Source organism: Lepus europaeus, chromosome 7, assembly GCF_033115175.1.
Source record: "Lepus europaeus isolate LE1 chromosome 7, mLepTim1.pri, whole genome shotgun sequence".
NCBI lineage: Eukaryota > Metazoa > Chordata > Mammalia > Lagomorpha > Leporidae > Lepus > Lepus europaeus.
In genome coordinates this window covers 5,321,700-5,332,462 of record NC_084833.1, presented here as the reverse complement: position 1 = coordinate 5,332,462, position 10,763 = coordinate 5,321,700, and the positions used below count along the sequence as shown (strand labels likewise).

General features: G+C 59.8%; 1 protein-coding gene across 1 annotated transcript; it reads right to left on the bottom strand.

The window, feature by feature from the left end:
• Window positions 1-1,659: 1,659 nt before the first annotated feature.
• MRPL11 (mitochondrial ribosomal protein L11) lies at window positions 1,660-4,695 on the bottom strand. Its single transcript, XM_062197745.1, has 4 exons — window positions 4,450-4,695; window positions 4,083-4,272; window positions 3,852-4,011; window positions 1,660-1,928 (listed from the first exon to the last, which is right to left on the bottom strand). Exons 1-4 carry the CDS (start codon window positions 4,570-4,572, stop codon window positions 1,823-1,825), a joined length of 579 nt encoding a protein of 192 aa, XP_062053729.1. The 5' UTR covers window positions 4,573-4,695; the 3' UTR covers window positions 1,660-1,822.
• Between the last annotated feature and the right edge of the window lie 6,068 nt (window positions 4,696-10,763).

Sequence of the window (10,763 nt, the reverse complement as noted above, 5' to 3'; positions counted from 1 at the left end):
ACATGGAAGACCCAGAAGAAGCTCCTGGCTTCAGATCAGCCCAGCTCCGGCAGTTACAGCGGTTTGGAGTGAACTTGTAGATGGAAGATCTCTTCTCTCTCTAATTCTGCCTTTCAAATAAATAAATAAATAAATAAATAAATAAATAAATAAAATATTTAAAAAATAAAAAGCAGGAAGTGCAATGCTCCGGGGTGAGGGAGGCACGCAGAAATAGCGAGCGTCCCTCCGAGTGTCACAATTCCACCATGTGCAGCTGGTTCGCTCTTGTGGTGGGCAGACCCCAAGCTTGTCCCATGGTCCCAGCTCCTGGAATTCTTTGTACAGTTCCTTGTCCATGAATGGCAGTGGGGCTTTGACCTCCTTTTCTTTCTTTCTTTTTTTAAGACTTAATCTATTTATTTGAAAGACAGAGTTCCAGAAAGAGAGGGAAAGAGAGAGAGAGATCTTCCACCTGCTGGCTCATTCCCTGAATGGCTGCCAACGGCCAGGGCTGAGCCAGGCCAAAGCCAAGAGCTTAGAACTCCAACCAGGTCTGCCATGTGGGTGGCAGGGGCCCAAGTACTCGGGCCATCCTCCACTGCTTTCCCAGGTGCGTTAGCAGGGAGCTGGATCAGAAGCGGAGCAGCCGGGACTCAAGCTGGTACCCACATGGGGATGCCGGTGGCACAGGTGGTGGCTTAATCTGTATGCCACAACGCCAGCCTCTTTTCAGTTTTCTTCTAGGTCTCCTCCATGCTGTCCAACTGCTCTCAGCACGTGCAGAAGTGCTGCACGGGTACCAGACGCTCGGTCACCTGGCTCTCCCTCCTAACAGCCCTGCTCTTCTGAGTGCACGGGGATCTCTGGTGTCTGCATAGCGGGGAGAGCACGAGGCCCAAGGCTCCCCCGGGGCTTCTGCCTCCGGCCGGTCCCCACTGACACTTCTGCCGGCCTGTAGCCGTGACCCTCACAGCAGTTCACGTCCAGAGAACATCTGACCCGAGTGCCGTGAGGGGCCAGCAGCAGCCCCGGACCTGTTTCTGCTGAGGTGGCCAAGTCCCCCAGAGATGCAGACGTGCAGTAGGCCTCATGCCAGTGCCCACGGCCCTCACCGAGGGGAAGGGCAAGAGCCAAAGCTTTCAGGTCATCAGGTCTGGGTTCTGCTCCGATCTCCGGCACCTGTTGGGAGCCTGGGCGCTGTGGTCTGGGTGTAACTTGAATGTCCCCCAGGGTTCCTGTGCTGGGACCTCGGTCCCCGTGTGGAGGTGCTGAGCTGGCAGGCAATGCGTCTCAGGGCTCTGCCATCGGTGCTGGCTCGCGGGACGGCGGGCACACAGGAGGGAGTCGGCCATCATCAGGCAAGGCTGCCCCACACGCTCGGCCCCTTCTCCTGCCCGTGACTCCCCTCTGCTGCCTCTCTGCCACAGGTGACGCTGGGGCCCTCACTGGCCGCCAGCGCCATGCTGCTGGACACTCCAGTGACCCGGATCGTGCGCCAGACGACCTTTTCTCTCGGTGGTGTTTAGTCCCAGGGATTTTGTTACCGGAACAGAAAACGAGCTAAGGCGTGGGCCAAACCACTGTGCCGGCCGAGCCTCGGTTTGTGCCCCAGGAGCCGCGTGCAGACCCCTGCCCACCCCAGGGCTGCCCCCCGGGTCCCAAGACAGAGGCTGAGCATGACGACCAGAGACATTTATTCAGGCTGACACAGCCGTGAGCGTAGAAAAATGTAATTCAGTCCGGAGAATCACAATGAGGGTGGCATGGTCTCCCGTCCTCCCTCGGCACAGGCCCCGCCCCGGCCATTTGCTTCAGCACTGTGGGGTGCGCGAGGCCCGGGTCACTTCTTGGCGGCCTCTGCCTGGGCTGCCAGATCCGCCTCCTTCTGGGCGGCCAGGAACGCAGCTCGCTCCTTCTGGAAGGCCGCCAGCTCCTCGGCACTGAGGCTGCAGGTGGAGAGAGACGGACGGACGGATGGATGGACAGACAGGCAGAGACAGACAGACAGGCAGGCAGGCGGACGGACGGACAGAGATGGACAGACAGGCAGATGGACGGACGGACAGGCAGGCAGGCAGGCGAACGGACGGACAGAGATGGACAGACAGGCAGGCAGGCAGATGGACAAACGGATGGACAGACAGGCAGACGGACGGACAGACAGGCAGGCAGACAGGTGGACAGGCAGATGGACGGACGGACAGACAGGCAGGCAGGCGGACGGACGGACAGAGATGGACAGACAGGCAGATGGACGGACAGACAGACAGGCAGACAGATGGACGGACAGACAGGCAGACAGGCGGACGGACGGACAGAGATGGACAGACAGGCAGGCAGGCAGATGGACAAACGGATGGACAGACAGGCAGACGGACGGACAGACAGGCAGGCAGACAGGTGGACAGGCAGATGGACGGACGGACAGACAGGCAGGCAGGCGGACGGACGGACAGAGATGGACAGACAGGCAGATGGACGGACGGACAGACAGGCAGGCAGGCAGATGGACAAACGGACGGACAGACAGGCAGACGGACGGACAGACAGGCAGGCAGACAGGTGGACAAACGGACGGACAGACAGGCAGGCAGACAGGTGGACAGGCAGATGGACGGACGGACAGACAGGCAGGCAGGCGGACGGACGGAGATGGACAGACAGGCAGATGGATGGACAGACAGGCAGACGGACGGACAGAGATGGACAGACAGGCAGGCAGACAGACGGACAGACAGACAGGCAGGCAGACAGACGGACAGACAGACAGGTGGACAGGCAGACGCACGGACAGACAGGCAGGCAGACAGGTGGACAGGCAGATGGACGGACGGACAGACAGGCAGGCAGGCGGACGGACGGACAGAGATGGACAGACAGGCAGATGGACGGACAGACAGGCAGACGGACGGACAGAGATGGACAGACAGGCAGATGGACGGACGGACAGACAGGCAGGCAGACGGACAGACAGACAGGTGGACAGGCAGACGCACGGACAGACAGGCAGGCAGACAGACGGACAGACAGGTGGACAGGCAGACGCACGGACAGACAGGCAGGCAGACAGGTGGACAGGCAGATGGACGGACAGACGGACGGGCGGTGAGGGCTGCCACCCCGGTTCTCGGGGCCCATGTCCTGTGTCAGAGTCCAGCTGCTCGACCCCCAGCTCCCGTGCTCCCTCGGCCAGAAGAGCCGCCCGCGGCCTTTCATCCCCTTATTAAATCGCTACCCAGCCGGGCCCCAGCCCGCATTAGCCGGCCTCCCCCTGTGCCCGTGTCTCCCCCAGAGGGAGGCTGCGTCCCAGGAAAAGCTAAGACGTGAGAAAGGTCCGGCCCCCCTCTGCCCCCGCACTTCCCGGGAAGTGACCGTGAGCCACGGGTGGGGCCTGACTGGGCAGCAGAGGACACAGGCAGGGCTCCTCCCGTCCCTGGCCTGCCCCAACCTGGGCCCGACACCCCCAACTCCCTGAGCTCACCTGAAGCCGGAGGAGCAAGGCCTCCTTCCTGTCGGCGTTAGGACCCAGTCCGCACCTTCCCGCCCTGCCCGGGGGCTCTGCACCCAGGCCCTGCCGCCCTTCCCCACTCCAGAGATCTCCGTCCTTGGACCGCCTGCCCCAGCCCTCGGCCTCTTCCCGGATTCTGCTCGGGTGTAGCCCCCTCCCCTCACGGACACTCCACGCCCAGCCAGCACCCCTCCTGGCTGCTCTGGTGACCCCAACAAGCACCATGGGTCCGCGCCGCCGCCGCCACACGGACGTGGGCCAAGCAGCGCTGGCCCTGCCCTCGCCGCGTCCGACACCTGACACGCAACAGGTGCACCGCCCCCGCCCACCCTTAGAACCCGAGAGGCCGCCCCGCACTCACTCTTTGACCACGCGGATGCCCAGCGACCGCGCGGAGCCGAGGATGGAGCGCACGACGGAGGACAGCGGGACGTCCAGCAGGGCGAAGGCGTCGTCCTTGGCCTTCACGAGCGCGATCTCATAGACGTGCTTCAGGGTCACCAGGCCCGCCACCTCCTGGCCTGAGAGCAAGGCGCACGCGCGCTCAGGCGCCGGCCGCCGGCTCCTCCCGGGCGCCCGCCCCGGCCCTCACCTGCCCGCCGCGCTCCCTTCTCGATGCCCGCGGCCGCCTTCAGGAAGTAGGACACGGTGGGCTGGCCGATCTTGATTTCAAACGTCCTGTCGGGCTTCACCAGGATCTTCGTAGGCAGGGGGATGCCCTCTTTGATGTCCTTGGTCTTCTCGTTGAACTCCTTGCAGAACTGGTTGATGGAGACGCCTCGCTGCGGGAGCAACACGGCGGTCAGCGGGCCGGCGGCGCCCACGCTCACCCACGCTCGACTCCCGCTTTCCGCGCCGCGGACTTCTTTGTGTGCCCCCCCCCCCCCCGGCCTGCTGCGGCAGCCAACACACGGGCTGGAAGCGTGCACGGGCTCCGCTGCCATCCCGACCCTCCGCACCTGACCCAAGATGGGGCCCAGGGGGGGCCCGGACATGGCCTGGCCGGCCCGCACGATGGCCCGGATCACGCCGCCGGCCTCGGGCTTCCTGAGGGTTCGAGAGGCCCGGCTTAGTTTCGACATGCCGCCGGCCGTCTGGCTGTGGTTCTCAGCGAGAGCTACGCTCTGGGCGCCGCCATCTTGGGCCAGAGGTCAAGGGGCCTCACGTGGGGCTAGGGCAGGCGAGGCCAACAAGTATCTGCCTGTTCCAGTCCTAACGGGTAAGGCAGGGAGAGTAAGAGAAAGGGAAAAAAAGAACCTCCCCACTGGCCTGCTGCAGAGAGGGGAAGGACCCGGGCGGCTTCGCCACGCGCATTCTTTCAGGAGCGCATACAGGCACTGCCTCGGGCAGCTAAGCACGACGGCGGGCCCTCGGTGCCGCACGGCATTGTGGGTGTGGTAGTTTTAAGGCACCCCGTGCACGTCAGGCGACCTGGTGCGCTGGAGCGCCGTCTGCTGGACATCGTGATAATCCTACGGTTTGAACCGCACCTGTTGCTAGAGTGGGCGTCCGTACTAAATCCTTGTTTCTCGCCTATTGAGAGACAAGCTGGTTGGGGTCGGCGCTTTGTCGTAGCCTGTAAAGCCGCCGCCTGCAGTGCCGGCATCCCATATGAGCACTGGTTCGAGCCCCGAGTGCTCCACTTCCGATCCCGCTCTCTGCTATGGACTTGGGCCCTGCACCCACGTGGGAGACCCAGCTCCGGACATCCCAGCCACTTGGGGAGCGAACCAGCAGATGGAAGACCTCTAGTCTCTCTCTCTCTGTAACTCTGCCTTTCAAATAAATAAAATAAATCTTAAAAAAAAAAAAAAAAGAAGAAGAAGAAGCCGGTGCCGCGGCTCAATAGGCTAATCCTCCACCTTGCAGCGCCGGCACACCGGGTTCTAGTCCAAGTCGGGGCCCCGGATTCTGTCCCAGTTGCCCCTCTTCCAGGCCAGCTCTCTGCTGTGGCCCAGGAAGACAGTGGAGGATGGCCCAAGTGCTTGGGCCCTGCACCCCATGGGAGACCAGGGGAAGCACCTGGCTCCTGGCTTCGGATCCGCGCGGTGCGCCGGCCGCAGCGGCCATTGGAGGGTGAACCAACGGAAGGAAGACCTTTCTCTCTGTCTCTCTCTCTCTCACTGTCCACTCTGCCTGTCAAAAAAAAAAAAAATGCCTCTCTCATAAGAAATTAATTCTTGGTGGCCGGGGCAAGCAGGCTGGGTCTGATCCATCTCTGTGTGCCGCGTGGTGCCTGACCTTCATTCACAAATTTATTTACTAATAAAGAAACAAATCCTTCCTGGGTGAAGGCATCAGGTAGCTGACCAGCACAATCAAGGAGCCCAGGGCGAGCCGACGGCTGGCAAATTCCACCTGGGGTCAGTGGAGGTGCAGCTGGGATGATTCTGATTTCCAGGGGAGGGGCCCCTGGAAATGCCTCAAGGTCGTGTGTGAGGTTCAGAGGCAGTGGCGGAGGGGGGGCGGGACCAGGGGGTGGGGGCCAGGTCATGCAGCCCTGGGTGGGGTGTGGGGTGCCCGGTGCCCTCGCAGGGTGCTGGGCATGTATTTGCATCATATTTGCATTTTGAAAAGGTCACCCTAGCTTGGGCAGGTGGGGGCGCTGGAGGAGGCAGGCAGAGGGCTGGGCGAGGCGGTGGCCCCCAGCCTGATTCTTAACCATGGTAACTTCCTAGTCTTCCGCTTCACTGCCTGGATTAGTTGGCTTTTTGTTATTTGAAAATACCGGGGAGAAGCTATTTAGGAAGGAGGGCTGATCTGGGCTTAAGTCTGGAGGTCCACAGTCCACGATCAGGCGTCCCCTTTACTCCCGTGTCTGACGAGGCTGGTGGATGGCAGGGCCTGCACGGGGGAGGGGTCACACGGCAAGCTAGGGTGCAGAGAGGGAAGCCAGGCTGGACCCTGCTGAAATAACCAACTTGGGGCCAGCGCTGTGGCGCGGCCTGCAGTGCCTGCGTCCCATAAGGGCACCGGTTCGGATCCCAGCTGCTCCACTTCTGATCCGGCTCTCTGCTGTGGCCTGGGAAAGCAGCGGAAGATGGCCCAAGTCCTCGGGCCCCTGCACCTGCATGGGAGACCCGGAAGAAGCTCCTGGGTCCTGGCTTCAGATCGGCTCAACTCTGGCCATTGCAGCCATCTGGGGAGTGAACCAGTGGATGGAAGACGCCCCCCTCACTGGCCCCGCCTCTCTGTAATTGCCTTTCAAATAAATAAATATTTAAAATAAATAAATAACCACGCCTCCCACAAGGACCAGCTTCTAAGAGCAGGTTCCAAAGGCCTGGAACCCTCCCACTGGGTTCACCCCCGAACACTGGAGTTAGATGGTTCTGCCCTAGATTAATCAATTATTCTTCTTAATCCATTAGCCATTAACATAAGCCTTCTGGGGCCACACCCCAGTGTATGGTCCTGGGGGGGACACTCAAAACTATTTTCCAGACCAGAAACTGCCCAAGTGTGCAAAGTGAACTAGCTTAGTTTGGGCTGCTTTTGAACTTGACCTAAATGGAGTTGTAGAGCAGTTTGGCTAGTTTTGCTCACCATTATGGGTTTTGGCTGTATTTTTTGTATTTAGCAATAACTGCGTTGACACAGCCACAGGTATTACAGTGTATAGCCGAGTGGGCTTTAGCATTTTCACACATCTACATAAGCATGATCGCCGTCAATCTTGGTACATTTTCAAAACCCCAAAACCAAACCTATTCTCTATAGGCACTGCCCCTCCTCCCGCCCTCCCGCCCAGCGCTATGCACCCTTCTGTCTCCTGTCTCCGCAGGTTTTCCTGTTCTGATGTTCTCACAGATGGGATCATACAATGTGTAGTCTCCTGTGGCCGGCGTCTTCGACTCAGCCTGATGTTTTCAAGGTGGTGGCACACATCTTGACTTTGCTGTCTACCGTGGCTAAGTAACTCCATTGGATAGACAGCCCGCGGTCTGTTCATCCACTCGACAGTCAATGAACCTTGGCTGTGCCCACTTGTTGGCTATCAACGTTTGTGTGCACGTTCTCACGTGAGCCTGTTTCTCCGTCTTCTTGGTTATGCGACCAGGAGCAGGATCGCTGGGTTGCAGGGCAGCTCCATGTCCGTCCATGAACGCCGTGATTTTCCAAGGCCACTGCCCCCTGTCTGGTCCCCCCCGCCATGTGCGAGGTTCCAGCTGCTCCAGATCCTCCCCGAAACACACCTGCTTTCCTCCCAGTGCCGGTCATGTGTTGGCATATCTTCTCATGTCTTGTCATTTCTCATTGGAAGCTGAAGATTTTACAAAATACACAAGTATTGCAGCCACTTTGGGAACTGCTCTGCCCACCAGTCCAGGGCTGGTTCTCATGTTCTTGTTTCTTGACGGCAGGGACTGGTTTGGGGAAAGTCTGTCTCCTCCTTCCCATGGGTGTGAAATATCTGCCCAGCTCAGGGGTGCAGCCTGGGGCGCCCACAGTCTCTGCCCTGCCCATGGGTGCAGCCTGGGGCACCCACAGTCTCTGCCCGGCTCAGGGGTGCAGCCTGGGGCACCACAGTCTCTGCCCTGCCCATGGGTGCAGCCTGGGGCACCCACAGTCTCTGCCCGGCTCATGGGTGCAGCCTGGGGCACCCGCAGTCTCTGCCCCTGCCCATGGGTGCAGCCTGGGGCACCCGCAGTCTCTGCCTGGCTCAGGGGTGCAGCCTAGGGCACCCGCAGTCTCTGCCCTGCCCATGGGTGCAGCCTGGGGCACCCACAGTCTCTTCCCCTGCCCATGGGTGCAGCCTGGGGCACCCACAGTCTCTGCCTGGCCCATGGGTGCAGCCTGGGGCACCCACAGTCTCTGCCCTGCTCAGGGGTGCAGCCTGGGGCACCCACAGTCTCTGCCCTGCTCAGGGGTGCAGCCTGGGGCACCCACAGTCTCTGCCCTGCTCAGGGGTGCAGCCTGGGGCACCCACAGTCTCTACCCTGCCCATGGGTGCAGCCTGAGGCACCACAGTCTCTGCCCTGCCCATGGGTGCAGCCTTGGGCACCCACAGTCTCTGCCCTGCCCATGGGTGCAGCCTTGGGCACCCACAGTCTCTGCCCTGCCCATGGGTGCAGCCTTGGGCACCCACAGTCTCTGCCCTGCCCATGGGTGCAGCCTGGGGCACCCACAGTCTCCGCCCCTTCCCATGGGTGCAGCCTTGGGCACCCACAGTCTCTGCCCTGCCCATGGGTGCAGCCTGGGGCACCCACAGTCTCTGCCCTGCCCATGGGTACAGCCTGGGGCACCCATAGTCTCTGCCCGTCTCATGGGTGCAGCCCTGGGCACCCACAGTCTATGCCCTGCTCACGGGTGCAGCCTTGGGCACCCACAGTCACCCTGGTGTGACATGGTCTGGGGAGCACTCTCTCTGATGCTTTCTCTGATCACACCCAGCTGTTAGGCTCCAGTAATTGCTCCTGAGCTCTCTGTCATTTTCAACAATTCTCCAGGGTATAAACTGACCCATGGACTGATCCAATCAAACTGGGACCCTGGGAAGGAAGTCCTGAGGCCAGAGCTTGGGATTCATTCCAGCCTACAATGTAAGCTATGCTGCGTCTCCAGACTCTACCAGTCACCTCCCAAGTGCCTTTCTCCACAACCTCCACCGTTTTGTTTTTAAAATTTATGTGATTTATTTGAAAGGCAGAGTTACAGAGACATAGATCTTCCATCTACTGGTTTACTCCCCAAATGGCTGCAATGGCTGGGGTTGGGCCAGGCCAAAGACAGGAGCCAAGAGCTTCATCTGGGTCTCCCATGTGAGTGGCAGGGGCCCAAACACTCAGGCCATACTCTGCTACTTTTGTAGGTGCATCACAGGAAGCTGGATCAGAAGTGGAGCAGCTGGGACTCGAACCAGTGCTGATATGGGATGCCAGCATGGGGCCAGCAGCTTAACCTGCTGCACCACAATGCCAGCCCCTGCCACTGGTTTTTTCTTTTTTTAAGATTTATTTATTGTTATTTGCAAGTCAGAGTTCACAGAGAGAGAAGGAGAGGCAGAGAGAGAGAAAAAGAGAAAGAGAGAGAGAGAGAGAGAAGGAGAGAGAGAGAAAAGAAAGTCTTCAATTCGCTGGTTCATTCCCCAGTTGGCCACAACGGCTGGAGCTGTGCCAATCCAGTAACCAGGAGCCAGGAGCTTATTCCGGGTCTCCCACGCGGGTGCAAGGGCCCAGGGACTTGGGCCATCTTCTACTGCTCTCCCAGGCCACAGTAGAGAGCTGGATTAGAAGTGGAGCAGCCAGGACACAAACCGGCATCCATATGGGATGCTGCACTACAGGTGGTGGCTTTACCTGCTACGCCACAGTGCTGGACCCCCCCTACTGTTTTTGAGAGTGAGTGCCTTTAGGCTTGAACCTGAACTTTGGTAACCTGTTGCACGTGAAGTCAGTTCCTTTGGAACTCTCTTTTACTACTCCCCTCTGTTCCCAGGGCTCTCTCTGTGACAGCAGCAACAATGGTGTGTCTCTTGAAGTGACACCCCATGTTAGGATCTAGGGGCTTGGTGAAGAGGGGTGTACCAATCCTACTAGATTCCCTTTTGGGGAACCCCCGCCCCCCTAAGCTGGAGCAAGGGTGATCCTCAGCCGTGCACCCCAGGGTTGAGCATCCATCCTGTGGTGGGGGCGGGGGTGGCGCTGGGTGGAAGAAGCCCCTGACTCCGCTGCACTGGTGCTGAGCTTGGTGTGAACAACAGGCGGCTGGCGGCTGGCGCTGTGCGGGAGGTGCTGGCATCCCGCCTCCCAGGGAGAGGTGATGGCCCTGCAGGTGGGGGCTGGGGGGGCGCCCCTGTGCTCCTGTCTGTCCCAGGGTGAAGTGGACCTTCTATCTCTTCCTTCTTACACAGCCAGAAGTGGGGAGCCAGGGAGTGGACTTTGGTATAAATACCACAAACTGTTCTTACTGAGTTTTAATAGATTTTCCCAAGTAAGCATTTCTTTATTTGCTGTATGCTCTTACATGGAGACTTTTTTTTTTTTTTGACAGGCAGAGTGGACAGTGAGAGAGACAGAGAGAAAGGTCTTCCTTTGCCGTTGGTTCACCCTCCAATGGTCGCTGCGGCTGGCGCTCTGTGGCCGCCACACCACGCTGATCCGAAGCCAGGATCCAGGTGCTTCTCCTGGTCTCCCATGCAGGTGCAGGGCCCAAGGACCTGGGCCATCCTCCACTGCACTCCCGGGCCACAGCAGAGAGCTGGACTGGAAGAGGAGCAACCGGGACTGAATCTGGTGCCCCAACCGGGACTAGAACCTGGTGTGCCGGTGCC